At 34.3% G+C, this 15,686-nt stretch overlaps 1 protein-coding gene across 3 annotated transcripts in view; it reads right to left on the bottom strand.

Moving 5' to 3' along the window:
* The window catches only part of Ddx60 (DExD/H-box helicase 60), a 100,742-nt gene that overhangs the window by 2,688 nt on the left and 82,368 nt on the right, over window positions 1–15,686 (bottom strand). The window contains exons 31-37 of one of the 3 annotated variants that reach the window (XM_027927010.3): window positions 13,386–13,490; window positions 13,008–13,149; window positions 11,092–11,213; window positions 6,027–6,174; window positions 3,681–3,823; window positions 2,211–2,362; window positions 1,202–1,264 (exon numbers count right to left, since the gene is read on the bottom strand). In XM_027927010.3, coding sequence (XP_027782811.3) covers window positions 1,202–1,264; window positions 2,211–2,362; window positions 3,681–3,823; window positions 6,027–6,174; window positions 11,092–11,213; window positions 13,008–13,149; window positions 13,386–13,490 — 875 coding nt within the window. Of the gene's footprint in view, window positions 1–1,201; window positions 1,265–2,210; window positions 2,363–3,680; window positions 3,824–5,139; window positions 5,208–6,026; window positions 6,175–11,091; window positions 11,214–13,007; window positions 13,150–13,385; window positions 13,491–15,686 lie in introns of those variants that run through there. The other 2 variants (XM_071610541.1, XM_071610540.1) reach the window with 2 other exon arrangements.

Below are 15,686 nucleotides of genomic sequence, written 5' to 3'. Positions count from 1 at the left end.
CCCTATCTCCTTTGTCCTATGCTTTTAGACTTGGTTTAAAAAAAAATTCCTTTTAAAGTCCTCTATATCCAAGCAGTGTTTGTTACTCTGTATCTGCCATGATAACTCTTACAATATTTATAACATCTACAAGTCTCCGTCTTTCACTATGCAAGTTTTTTTTTTTTTTTAAATGGGGATATATTTAATGACTCTTTCTATCCCGGATTTTTAAAAGGGCCTTGAACGAATAATACATCAATGCTTGTCACATGAATGCATGAATGGATTATTTCATAAGCCCATTTCTGGAAACAGCTCCAAAATCCCTGGAGTTTCTTAGACCATTTTGGAGATTAAAATAACTTGGGGCCATTTTGAGCTATTCAAGGAATACTCTATCTTGAGTACTCCACATGAACAAAACCTTTCTCTTCTGCTCTAGCATCCTTAAATCTTCACTCTCTGTATTAAAAGTTCATACAGGCCTGATTCAGCTTATATCAAAGAAACAAAAAATGATGACCTGATTAGCAAAAACCCAATAATAAAAAGATTTATAGCAAATTAAATGTATATAACTAACTGACAGAGTGAAGGAACATCCGTAAAGAATTGAAGTACATGCAGATTTGAGGCTTGACAAAGATGGTCATCTAACTGGGCAGCTTTAGATGGCCAATGGACCCTAAAGGTGTGGACCTCCATATAAAGTTTGATATCACTTGGTTCCCCAGTGGATTTTGTTAAAGATGAAAACAGAAATCAACATGAGAGATCCGAGTCAGATGAAGCCTGGAAAAAACACTGGGTAAAGTAAGAGATTCAAGAGTATGCACGTGGATATAAACTAAAGGCCTGATGGAGCCCCAAGGGGCCTTCTGAAGTATGTTGACACACTGCTGGTGCACAATTGAGAATCTTAGGATCTGGGGTCAGGGAGGCTTTGGAATTTCCTGCCTATTGGTGTGTAGTGCCTCAGTACATTAATAATGCAACTTCATCTCAGATGGGCTTTGGAATTAATTCTGTTATAGAAAATATGCAACACGGTGTTGAGGAGACGTTCTAAAGACCCTCTGGGAAATTAAAATGCATAGAATGTGTAAAGAGGCTCAATGGCACCCCCAAGTATCTAGCTCAAAGGAAGACCTCAGTGTATTTTTGAATTGCAGTTAAATTATTGAAAAATATGAATGCAATATTTAAATACACAACATACCTGATAGATCTAATGGTGAGTGCAAAATCTTTCAGCAAATGGTAAGCGTCCCCTTGATGTAACCTAAACAACAACAAAAAATTGAAAATTAATGGCACAAATGTATTATTTACTAATGTAACACCAATGCTTATTCACAGTAAGCAGATCTAAAAATAAAAAATGCTCTACATTTCTGAATGCTCTACATTCTGAAAAATGCTCTAGAATTTCAGAATTTTAAAATATTTTAATAAGGATTACTCAAAATTTTATGTAAAATGCATATTGAGTTCCTACTCTGGTGAACCCATCTCCACATCTATGTACTCAGAACCATGTCAATTTCTCCATTCCCAGGTAAATTTAAAAGTGTATAACCCTGCTTATTACTTTTGATAATGGTATCCCTGACAAAGAGCTAAAGCAACTGTCACATCCTCAGAAGTGTGAATTACATACTCTGTGTATACTCTTCTCAGATATAAAAGAGAGCATAGGATGGTCTTTATTTGTCCTTCAGTTTTAAAATATCTAATAATGGATAAATGGGATTGAAAGAAGTAAAAATATATTTGAGATCTATCTTTATGTCAAGTGAGATGGCCTAAGTGCCAACATGTTATTGGTAAAGCACAATCAATAGTACAGAATTGCAGGGCACGATGGCACACTCCCAGCAGCTGAGGAGGCTCAGGCAGGAAGTTCACAAGTTCAAAGCCAGACCCAGCAACTTAGCAAGGCCCTAAGCAATTTATTGAGACCCTGGCTCAAAATAAAAAAGTAAAAACAGCAGAGAATGTGGCTCAGTGGTTAAGTGCCTGTGGGTTCAAACCCCAGTAATATTTCCTCTCCACCACACACACACATAAAAGGATAGAATTTGTCATTTGTTGCCATTAGTCTGTAAAGCAAAAGTGTTATATGTTTAGCATGACTAACCTCTACCTAAAACTGTAGAGAGAGCTTTCCCCTAAAATCCACTTAATTGATTCATTCAATGGAAGTGGAGGCAAGAGAGAAGACATACCTATTGTCCTGGGATAATCCTACCAGGGAACCATGCTTGTAGAAATCAAGTGCATAAGCATTGAGTGGCATTTTTCTTCCTTGGCAGTCAAAATTTTGTGGCCACAGCACAGGGGCTTGAATGTGATTGACACCAACTGTGTGCAGAACGACCTGAAGAAATATACATATCAATTAGTTACTTATGTGTAAAGAAAATTTAGGATTTATTATAGCAAACCTTGTAGTTACTTCCTTTAATCAATGTTTTTCTAGCACTCTCTTGGTGGGGAAAGAGGAGGTGTCTTTCCCACATCTTAAGCAAGCCTAGAGTACGGATGAGCTCTACCCGCGAAAATCACTGCTTCCACAGTAGACTGATGGCAAGTTCAACCATCCACCACTAGACTGACTGGGAAAGAAAAACTCATTTAAAACTCGACCACTGTCCTCATCAGGACAGGGAATACCTTCGCAAACAGAAGACCAAGGAGCTAGAAGCTTATATGTAACTAGAGAAAAATCAACTGAACAACTTTTATTCTGGGAATCCGGTTCTAAAAGGGGGATAATAAAGAAGGATGAGAAGAAAGACCACAAAGAGAGGAAGAAGGCAAGTAAATGGTTTTCTGTCTGCCCCTTTCTGTGAACTGTACTTTACGGGGTCAATGGGCCTCTAGGATACTGCTAGGGAGACTACAAATGGCAGCAGGCTTTTATAGCAACTCTATTTGTAACAGAAAACAAAAAATTAGAAACAAACCAAACAATCATCAACAGGAGATAGAGCAACAGGTTGTGTTATATTATGAAATATCGTGAAGTAGGAAAAATAAAATAGAGCTTCAAGTCACAACCTGAATGAATCAGGGGCATAACGTGGAATTTTTTTTTTTTAAAAGCCATTTTTAGGAAACTCCAGTTGGGAATTCCTTCACTTTTTGTAAAATTAAAAGCAAGCATATGTTAAAAGTAAATTTGTAATATGACATTTTTAAGAAGAAGAATGAAAAACAAAGTTTAGGAGACTCTGGAGAAGGGAGGAGAAGGGAGACAATGAAATAGAGGAGAAACATATGGGTCCTTAGTTCTAAGGGGTGTTCGTTATAGTTTTATGCTTCATCATTCATCTACACGTTCTTTAAAGAAATGTAAGTTTACATATTTAGTATTAAACTGTAATAAATAATAAATAGGAAGTTTTAAGAGATTATATCTTGCACTTGACTAGTAAACAGTGTAAAGTGAGCTGAGTAAGGCAAAGTGCATTACCATCAAGCAATGCTCTGTAAATATTCACCTGTGCAAGATGCTTCAAAATAGATATGGAATCATTTAAATAAAATATAGGAAACAAAGCTTTCTAGAGTGCAATCTGTAATAATTTGTATGCCAGAATCTGGCACACTTCAAAAGCAGTATCTTTAGGACATCACTGAGAATGGGGTAAAGCCCTGCGGAGGTTTATTAACAAACCCCACTCTTCACTTACACGACTTGAGATTTCTGATTGAAGTAAAGTATCATCAAAATTCCCGGAGAGACAAACAAATGGTGAAATCGCTGTTCTTCCTTCCTTGCAGTTCATCAAGTGAGATACGAGTTGGGAGTCTTCACATTCTTTACCTGTGAATTCTGAGCAACAGGAATTGGGATAGGTTAGTTTTTAGAATTTAGTCATAATGCCAAACATTGTGTACCTGCTCTAGACCATGCTAGAGGGGGGCCACTCAATTTCTCAGGGACTGTCACGGTGTAGACCGAATGAACTGTCCTGCACAAAGTAAGTGGCACAGCTAGGGTTAGGACACATTCAACAAGTGTGAGCTGTTAACATTAGCATTGATGCTTTAAAAATGTGCATTATGTTTTAGTTGCTTGGATCAACAGGTAGTAAGAAACTGAATTTACATTGTTTACTTTTTTTTTTCTTTTTTGATACTAGGGATGGATTGAACCCAAGTGCACTTCACCACTGAGATACAGCCCAAGCCCTGTATGTGTGGTGTGTGTGTGTGTGTGTGTGTGTGTGTTTTAATTAGAGACAGGGTTTCACTGATTTGCTTAGGTCATCACTAAGTTGTTGAGGCTGGCTTTGAACTCACAATCCTCCTGCCTAGGCCTCCTGAGCCACTGGGATTATAGGCATGTACCACTGGCCCAGCTCACATGGTTTACAGAAAATGATCGTTACCTTGGTACTTTAGCTATCTGAATTCAGACTGGACCTAGAGTTTTCTAGACAGGGTATGCCTGTTGAGAGCCACAGCTGAAGGGGCCCCAGCAAACTTCCAGCTGCCAGCAAACTTCCAGCTGCCAGCAAACTTCCAGCTTCTAGCTGATGATTGGCTCACTGCAGCCCCAGCCAACTTCTAGCTGCCAACTGATTGACTCCTCTGAGGTGATGCTCATTGGGCTGTTTCCCCGCCCTTTCAGACCACAGAGCTGCTCATTGGGGGACTTTTTTTTGGCTCCGCCCATGCGACCCAGGCAATTGGCCTCAAGAGCAGGAGGAGTGGGGGAGGTGGAGAGGCTTGTGGGAAGCCAGTCGTGGCAGTTGGGCTCTGAAGGTTTTCCTGAAGAGCTGTGTGGTCTGGCGTGTGTTCTAAAAATAAAGTTCGTTTCTTTTGACAAATGGCTCCTGAATTGTGCCCAGCCAGACTGCGGCATATGCCAATAAGCCACTATGAGTAGGTATGGGGATGGTGAGAAAATGTGCATTTCCATTCACGCTCTTATAAAGCTCCAGGTCATATATTCAAACTAGGCTCTCATATGCAATGGAGGCAGAATATTCACATGCTCCCACTTCCCCTCCCTTGGGACGTTCACTGTCTGCTTTTGTTCATGCTGCTTCCTACCTTAATAGGACGTGGAAAGTCCTAAGCTCCACCTCCCTGAATGTGTCCAATGGAGGATGTTAGGAAATAAGGAAACCAGTATATAACTACCTGAAACACAAACCTTTTCCTTTATCTCTGTCACCTTCTCCTATTTATTTCCTCCAGAATGATTCCATCTATTAGTCATAAAAAAGAAAAATGAGACAAATGCTCATAATGTATACACTGTGCCAAGCACTAAATTTTAAGATATTCATATATATTAATCATTTAAAGCTCACCCAAACTAGTACTATTCTCTCACAAACCTATGGAGAAAACGAAGTCAAGATCATGAGGTCACATGCCCCAAATCTCACTGCTAATAAGTAGCAGAACCAGGGTTTGGACCCAGAAATCTGACCAGAGCCTATGCTCATGAAAAGTAAGTATACTTCTTCTCAAGAAAAAAAGAAACATAACTAATTAGTCTCTAATTTCTCTTTATCCCCCAGATGTCCTTACTTCATTTTCCAGGCTTTACTCAAAGGCAGCCTTTAATCAAGATGATTTACTACTTAGTTTCATTCTCCACTACCCGTTCAACTTCTAATAATCAGTTTCTTTCTTTGGAAAGCAAAAGGAATCCCTTTTTCTAAGGCAGGCTGACCTTTTCAGGGTTCCAGTCCTCCTCTGAGATTAAAAAGTATGTTTTTAATTAAATAATTTTAAAATATTTTGATTATAGATATGTGTATATACATGTATGTATGTAAAATGTATGTGTATGTATAATATAAAATAAAATATATTAAAATATAACCTTTTAATTATATACGTCTCTGTGTGTGTGTATACACTTTTTGTTTTCAAGTGCTAGGGATCAAACCCAGGACCTTGAAGATTCTAGGCAAGTGTCCTTGCAAAAAGCTACAATCAAAACCCTGAGATAAAACAATCTTAGGCAAGACTTTTTATTCTTCAACTATTCCACAATGCAGTTAAAATATACTTACCAATTTTTGACAGTGGGAGTTGATATTCCTGTTTCATATCCGCCAATCTGGACACAATTAGCAAAAAACAGGCAAAGTCCTTTGTAACTTGCATGTTATAGTCATCTAAAGCAGCGCTGAAATCCTCAGGAAGATCATCCAGGAACACCTAGAAGCCAAGCAGATTTCAGAGCAATCCATGTATTTTCCTTAAAAACTGAATTGTTGATATAAAAAAAGGCAAAAAACTGTGCATCATAACATGTTTATTCAACAATCCCATTGATTCATTCCTTCATTAGTGGAATTAAAGTAAAATTTATTTTTTGTTTCTATTTGCATTTTTAAAAACAAATTCTATATTCTTTGCTCTTAAAAGTTTGCTTTGACACAACTCAGTTGAAACTACGTTTTTAAGTAGAAGCATACCTTCAAGTAGACATTAGACTTCTCCAAACATTTCAAAGACTCTGATGACACATTTAGAGAGCGATTAACAAGATAAAGGATACTTGCATGACTGGAATAAACTTCACTTGGTTTTTTAACCCTCACTGGATTCATTGTGTAAATATTTTATTAATTATTTTTCTACCTATATTCATGAAAGATATATGACTCTTTTCTGTACCATTCTTTTTGAGTTTTGGTATTAAGATTAAATTTTGCTCCTACCTAGAAAGTGTAAATATTTCTTCTTTTTGATTTTTGTTTGTTTGGTTGGTTGGTTGGTTTGGTTTGGTGCTGGGATTGAACTCAGGAGCACTTAACCAGTGAGACGCATCCCCAGCACCATTTATTTATTTATTCAAAATTTTATTTTGAAAAAAGATCTCACTAAATTGCTTAGGTCCTCACTAAGTTGCTGAGGCTGACCTCCAACTTGTGACCCTTCTGCCTCAGCCTCAGCCTCCTGAGTTGTTGGGATTATACTCAAAACCCAGTTTATCTGCTTCCTAAGACTGAGGTTTTTCTCTTTTTCCAGTTTTATTGAGACATACTTAATAAATAAAAATTGTACATATTTTAGGTGTACAATCTCATGCCTTGACATACATACACATGTTCTTTAAATATTTGAAGTAAATGACCAGTGAAGCCATCTGAATCTCTGGTATTTTAATAGAATAGTTTGTGTTTGTTTTTTTTTTAATGGTAGATTAAATTTTTCTAATTGATATCAGACACTTAAAATTTTATTATATCCTGCTTAGTAGGTTTTGGAAATATAAATTTTATAGGAATTTGTCTATTTTATCGAGTCAGATTTGTTAGCATAAAGTAATTCATCATGTCCTTTTTCTTTTTGATATCTGAAATAATGTTCCATTTTCTTTCCTGATATTTGCATTTTTGCCTCTCTTTATTCTGAGACTTGCTAGATATTATCAATATTATTATTTTTTTATAAAGACCTGACTTAGGTTTTGTTAATTTCCCTTGTGTACAGTTGTTTTCAGTTTACTTTAATTCTGCTCTTATTTCATTATTTCTTTCCTTCTATATATTCTAGGTTATTATTTTAGTCAATTCTGTGCAGTTGTGACCAAAAGATTTGACAAGAGCAATTTTAGCAGAGGAAAAGTTTATTTGGGGCTCATGGTTTAAGAGGTCTCAGTACTTAGATGGCTCACTCCATTGTTCTGGTCATGAGGTGAGGCAGAACATCATGGCAGAAGGGTGTAGTGAAGGAAAGCAGCTCAGGACATGGAAATCAAGAAGCAGAAAGAGCTCCACTCACCAGGGACAAAATATAAACCTTAAAGATTTTCCCTCAGTGACCTGTTGTCTCCAGCCACACGGCTACCTACCTGCCTACAGTTACCTCCCAGTTAATCTATTAGTGAATTAATGTAATGATTACTTCAAGGATATCATAACCAATCATTTCATCTCTCAACTTTCTGCATTGTCTCCCACCTAAGCTTTTGGGGGACACCTCATGTCTAAACTGTAACAGGTTTTTTTTTCCAGCTCCTTAGGCAGTTTTTTTTTGAGACTGTCTTCTTTTTCTAATATGTGATTTGGATACTCTAAATATTCCTTCAAGCATTGTCTCATTATATTTTATTAGGATTTGTATGTCTCATTCATTCGTTGTTATTAATTTAAAATATTTTATAATTACCACTTTACTTCTTTTTTGTCCTATGTGTATTTGGAAATTAATTTGTTTAATTTCCTGGCAATTAAAGCATTTCTGGTTAGTGTTTAACTGCCACATCCTTTTTCAACATTCTACTTCCAACTTTTCTTGAGATATCATATCAAAAATGCAATATACTTGTGTTGTTTGTAAACACATATTTGTGTATTCAATAAAGTATATGGTTTTATTTTAAAATAAAAATACAATCTGAAAATCATAGGATTTTTACTTGGTATATTTAGTACATTTATATTTAATTTAATTATTTGGGGCTGGGGATATAGCTTAGTCAGTAGAGTCCTTGATTTGCATGCACAAGACCCTGGGTTCAATCCCCAATACCACCAAAAAAAAAAAGTATAATTAAGTTTTCTACTTCATTATTTTTTTATTTTTTCTTATTTGTACCATCTGTTATGTAACATTTTCTCCTCTTTTATTATCTTTCTTAATTCTGTGTTCCTTCTATTACTCTCTATGTGTTCCTCATTCTCTTCTGCATTTTTATGTTTCCAAATTTCATATTTTTTTCCATCTGCCTACAATGTGTGATATTTCTTTTTTGCAAACTTAACAGCAGCAAATTCAGATCTCATGCTGAACACACAGTAATCTCAAGTTACTTTTGAAGAATATATTTAGATTTCAGAATTAAGAATTACTCAGCCCATTAAATATATTATTCCATTGCTTCTAGCTTTCATTAGTTTGACTTAAAAGTCAGGTGTCATTCTAGCTATCACTTCTTTGAAGGAAGCATGCTGCCATTTTGTATCCCTGTGGTTTTCAGCAGTTCTTGAAATTGACGAAGTTTTTGAAACTATGGGTTTTCTGTCTTTCATCAACTTGTAAAATTCCCAGCCGTTAGCCTTTTTTGACTAGTGTCATGTTTATTCCTCTTCTTCTTTTCAGATTCCTGTGTGTGGTCCACTTATCTTTTATGGCACCTGATTTTATTTTAATTTTTTCTCTCTGGGTTATACTTTGGGTACTTTATATTGAGTTATATTAACTTACTGATCCTGATTTCTGCTGCATATATTCAGGGAGTCAAATATTGTATTTTTAGTTTTTAGTATTTTTAGTTTTAATGTCTATTTATCACTTTTAAATATATTGATTATCTAGTGAAACTCTCCATCATTTTTACCAATTTTGTCTGTTTTTCCCTATTGCAACATATTAGTCATACTGAAAGTCCTTGTTTGTATTTTAACTCCAAATATGTGGGTCTCCTACTGTTACCTGCTTTTCTTCCTGCTTATTGGGAATATATTACCGTTTACTCACTTCTTTAGAATTTTTGTTTTGCTTTCAAATCAGAAATAACTTATAAAAGTGTTTTATAGGCTTAAGATGCTCTCTTTTATCAAACTAAGTTTCCCCATCTTTGTATTTGGCCAAAAGAGAAAGCAGCAATGAATTAAGAATTAATTAAGAATTAAGAATTACTTGAATCTCCATTCAAGTAGACTGGAATTTTAATAATACTCAGTTTATATCTGCTTTGTCTCCATTCCTAAGTCATGGTTCACTTGGGATTCTGAGCACAAAACTTGTATGTTACAGAGTGATGAAAACACATTACGTGATTGTAGTCTATAAAATTTTTAATCTGTAACTTGAGCTCTATATAAGCACAAAATTTTATCGGCCTTCTTTATTCTCACTGGAGAGGCCCTCTAAATATGCTAACTTCAATTTCCACCCATGTCCAGGGTTTGCAAGTTCTCTGAGACAAAACCTATCTTGGAAATTTCTATCATATCTGGGAAAGTTCTTTCCACTATGCAATTTCAATACATGTAGTCATCATTTCTTTCATAGCTCTCTGCTGCAGGAAGAATGACAACTATCTACTGAGTATATCTTACCTGGAAGCAGAAGAATTTCCAATCATCATTTTATATATATATATATATATATAGATAGATAGATATAGATATATAGATATAGATATATATATAGAGAGAGAGAGAATGTTTCTATTCAGAATCTACTTTTATTGTATTTATATGATGGCCTTCTTTTTAATAATAGAGACTTAGTTCTAAGTAAATACAAATTTATTTAAATAGAACAATTAAATAGTATTTCAAGAATGTACATGTTGTGGAAAAGTGTGATAATATTTCAATGACTAATGTTGTGTTCACTGATCTAGAGGATATTTAGTAAGGGCACAGATTTCTAATTCAACATTGTAGGATTAGAAGATGTAGACTGAACTCTTCTCTTTTTGTTCCATAGCATCTTTCCACTAAGGCTATCTGGTATAAACTAGCATATCCTACTTTCTCAGATTCTAATGAACTACATCAGTAATAGTATCTGAAATAATATGAAATCATGACCAAAGAAAGTGTTGCAAATAAAATTGGAAAAGAGTTTCTATGATTTTGGTGTCTGTGAGTAAAGTGATGATTTCCTAGATGACTAGTCTAATGCTTTCTCACTGAATGTGCTATACTTCACAACATATAGTACTATATGCAAATAGTACTATATAGTATTATATTCCAAATTGTACCCTCAGTCAACTTTTCCTCAATAATTATAATAGCAATTTTATCTATTATATCAAGGTAAAAAGATCCTAAGAGAACTGTAGATTCGATCATGGGGATGGTTATTTCACTTAAATGTGTAATTACCCATATCGATTATTTTAGTCTCTTAATGCTCTGATTTAATACAAGAAAATGAAAGATATGAGTAAGATTTCAATCTTATTTTTTACTCAAGGCATTTAACTTTTTAATAGATTTACAGAGGACAACTTTTGAATTATATATTAAACATTAAACAAACTACGAAAAGAACAAATTATTCTACAAAACAAATTATGAAAATAAAACCTTACTGCTGCTAAATCATTCTGGGACTATCTATTTAATAACCTTAATGAATAAATTTTATCACCATCATACACTTTACCTTTGATTGATAAAACTTCAAGTTAGCATCTTGGAACTTTGCTGGAAGATATCTTCTTCCAAAGAGGTGTGCCAGAACTAACACTAGTTTTTCCATAACATCTTGAGAAAAACGTTTTGAGCCTATGAGAAACAATGTCTTATTATAAATGTGAAAAGTATCTATTTTTTATGTTTAAATTGATAGTTATATTACATTTCATTTCACAGAAATTAAAAAATTGAGACAGATATAGTACTACAGAATCACTGTACTGATAACTGTTTTCATCTGTGCTTTTATTTCAGTCTTGCTCCTACCTGAGTTCAGATTCGTGTCATCCCAAACATGAATTGCCTTATTTCCTCACTTTGGTCTATTCTAGTAGATGATCAGAATTCTAATCATGTCTCTCTCATCTACTCAAAATTATCTGACTCAATGACTGATAAACAAAATCCAACTTTCTAAGACTTTCTAAAATTTGGCCCCAAAATAGCCACCTGGCTTTATCTGCCTGCCTGACCTAAGTTGTCGTCAACTTGAGTTGCTATAAGTTCATGACACATGAACACTATACTCAAGTGATAAAAAAAAAAACAAACCTGAAATGTCCTGGGTGTGGTAGCTCATGCCTATATTCCCAGCAATTTGGGAGGCTGAGGCAGGATTATTGCAAGTTGGAGGCCAGACTCACCAACTTAATGAAACTCTCAACAACTTAATGAAACTCTCAACAACTTAGTGAGACCCTGTCTCAAAAATAAAAAAATAAAAAGGGATTGGGGATAGACGTCAATGATGAGACACCCCTGGGTTCCATCCCAGTATCCAAAACAAAAAAACAACAAAAAAAGTGATGCTTAATAACATTGGCTCTAGATTCAGATTGCTTATATTTCAATCTTGATTTTGAATTACTAAAACTGTAGGACAGAACCATGCCAATTTGTTTAGCTTCTCTGTATTCTGTGTGCCTTAGTTTCCTAGTTTACAAGACTGATATTGATATCATCTCCCTCATAAAGTTCTCAAATTTTCCATATTCTTGTTTGCAATCATACACACCTATCTCCACATCAATGAATGGAATTGTACATCCCATGGATTGAAGTTATTTCCCTTCTTTCATACATTTTTGAAGAACAGAATTCCCTGAATAACCTTATGTCATATAACAATGTATATTTACAACACACCAACTACGTCTATTGTAAAAATAGAGTGTTCTTATCAATCAATATAGAAGGTAAGGTAATGTAAAAGGCATTGAATTCAGCAGGCATTAGGAAATGTAAAAATTAAACACAAATATTATGAGAGGGTAACATTTATTTTAGGGATACTATGTAAGGGCTTTATTGTTTAAATGAAATCAAAATCTTTTCATAAAAATTGTGTTAAATGGAAATTATTAAAAAATTTACATGATACGGGCAAAATTTCATGTGTTTACTAGTAAAACAAGATTTTAGATTATATAATTAATATAATATCAGTTATTTAATTATTCCATACAATTATATTCGAAGAAAATATTCCCAAATACTAATAGTGATTTTCTATGGATATTAGAATTCTGGATAATTTTCTATTTTCAACATACTACTTTCCTATATCCTTTTTTATGATGAGAATATATTTATTCTAAAAATTGTATATTATTCAATATGTTCTGAATCCTATAGGCAAGGAGTCCCTGAAGTTAATAGTTTCAAGAAGTTGACATTTTACAGTAGATGTCACAAAATATGGTTGCTTCCCATATAGTCGATATTAGTGAGTGTTTTATTTTATCTAATTTGGGGTACTGTAAATTACATACATACTAACTGTATTTTCTTTGTAGAGAAAAACATTCATGAAGTGCTAACTTTCTATAAATCTATTGCTACTTTTTGGAGATATATGGATAGATAGATAGACTCCAAGCTTACCTTTCTCAGTTGGCTGACAAAGCTTATGGAAAAGACCTCTCACAAGAAAATTGACAAAAACAAGATTAGAAGGTTCATGATAATGCAAATGCGATACAAGTCCAGCAAACCCCATAGGATTGCCCTCTTGATCTATATATCCCTAAAGAAAAAGAACAAAAAAAATATTAGTTTAAAATAGTTATTTAATGGCAATATAAGAGAGATTGCTAACAATTACCTGGCCCAACTTTGATAATTATAAGTAATATTAATGATGAATGTAACCTTCTAAAGATTACAATGAGCTTGACATGGTAAAAACTCTAGATGTTAGCAAACCTATTTCATAAAAAAAAGAAAAGAAAAAGAAAGAAATGAAAAAAAGTATAATCATACCTCTTTCACCAGCAACTGCAAAGAAAATAAGAAGTAGAGTTTTAACATCTCCATGGCTTTGGGTCGTTTGAAGGACAGCAATGAGTGCTTTAGTACTGACAGCACCTATTAAAAAGAGCACTTTTCTTTACCCAAATTGATAAGCATGTGAAATAAATACACTCCTAAGTGGATAATATAGAGTAGGTATTGTCCATATCTATTGTACACATGGATATCAGCAATATCCAAGATTCAACTCAATTTCACACAATTGGATTCATCATGTTCCTACACAGATATCCTGCCTATAACAAAACAGAGCACATGGAACAGAACATAAGGAATAAAATGTATTTCTAAGCAATCTGATAACAAAAGTCATTCCAACTTAAGAGCGTATAGGTCTTGATCTGGAAGAGCAAAAAAAGATTTATTATTCAGTATCCTGCAGTATTGTTGCAAAAATAATGGAACTAGGTTGATTAAAATCAAAGAAATAAAAATACTGATTGGTTTCCAGAGTCAAACAGCAGTGAACTTCACATAGCTTTTGAGGCCCCACGAAAACGTCTATATAGTCTCAATAAAAAAAAAAAAAAAAACTTTCTAGCATTACCAAAATTTAAACCTTGCTGCTTTTAGGATGGAGAGTTTATAGAACCAAGAAAGAATTTGTACTTTTGGTAAAGGGAATGGACTAAGTAGAAGGAGGGAAGGGAGAGAGGAAAGCGGGAAGGAAAAAGGGGAGAAGGGTGATACATTTTAAGGGCACTAAAAATGACCTTTTCTACAGTCTTTTTTTGTTTACCCATGTGCCACTTCTACACTAGTCAGAGATTGCAACTATCAAAAAACAGCAGAGTAGTTACGAGGTGATGAACTCATAGTGATTCACTGTGACCTTAAAAGTGTAGACCCCATGATGAGCCTCACCAAGATGAATAGATAAAGAAAATGTGGTATATATATACACAATGGAATACTATTCAGTATTAAAAGAGAATAAAATAAAATCATGGCATTTACAAGTAAATGGATGGAGTTGGAGAATATAAATGCTAAGTGCAGTAAGGCAATCCCAAAAATCCAAAGGCCAAATGTTTTCTGTGATATGAGGATGCCGATCCATAATGGGGATGGGGGGAGCATAGGAGTTATGGAGGAACTTTAGATAGGGTAAAGGGGAGGGAGAGGAAGGAAGGGAGCATAGGGGTAGGAAAGATGGTGGAATGAGATGGACATCATTATTCTAAGTACGGGTATGAAGACACGAATGTGTGACTACTTTGTGTACAACCAGAGACATGAAAAATTGTGTTCTATATGTGTGCTGAATTGAAATGCATTCTGCTGTCATATATAACAAATTAGAATAAATCAATTTTTCTTAAAAAAAAGATGATTTGAATCCTAAAACATTGCACATTGTAGGTTATAGTGATTAACAACATCATATGATCCACACTTTGAACTTATATGCTTAGTTATGCATTGTACTTATATCACATAAAATATCTACCTATGCATATATGTATGTTTATTTATATCTATTTATATTGTGTTTTTATTTTCTCTGACCTAGTACAAGGTAAGTACTCTAAGGCCAGTGATACTTGTTTGCCAGATTTTTTGGTGTAGATTTAATAAATATTTGTAGCATGTAGTACTTGAATAAGAATTGCAATGCAGCCATCAGGGGAAGCATTTGTCACATAAGAGGGGTGGTACGAGTAGACATCACTGACAGTAATGTTAGAACAAACAATGTAATGTGGTAAGGCAATAGGCCAAAGCATGTATCTGAAAAGAAATAGCAGGAACCATTGTTCTCAAACTATTATGTGCCTTACTCTTGATGAAGCAAGTAGTGGGCAAATGGGACAACAAAAGACAAGTTCAACAAGTTAACCAGAGATCAGATTCTAGAGAACCTCACAGACTATGATAAGAACATTGGTTTTTACTCTAATTTTTAGAGTACAGCTATCAACGTTGGTAGGTCTCATCTATGAAATTTGTTTTATACATGCAGCAAAAAAAATCATTTTGGAAAATTATTTGACCTATTTAATGAATATCAAATAATACAGTTCTATGAGAGAAAGTACAATGGCATGTATATAGACAAGATAAATTGATATTTTTAAAAATAAATGCATTATTTTGACATGAAAGAGTGATATATGATATAGTGAAAAATTTTAAGAAAACCAAAAGTCTAGTAGAGGAATTAAAATCCACCTTTGTATTACTAAAGAACAGAATTGACACTTTGAGGAATGCATCAGTGATGTGGAAAGTAAATTTTATGTTCTCTTG

Source organism: Marmota flaviventris, chromosome 3 (assembly GCF_047511675.1).
Source record: "Marmota flaviventris isolate mMarFla1 chromosome 3, mMarFla1.hap1, whole genome shotgun sequence".
In the NCBI taxonomy this organism is placed as follows: domain Eukaryota; kingdom Metazoa; phylum Chordata; class Mammalia; order Rodentia; family Sciuridae; genus Marmota; species Marmota flaviventris.
The sequence above is the reverse complement of the archived record's forward strand: the minus strand, read 5'-3'. Positions and strand labels throughout refer to the sequence as shown.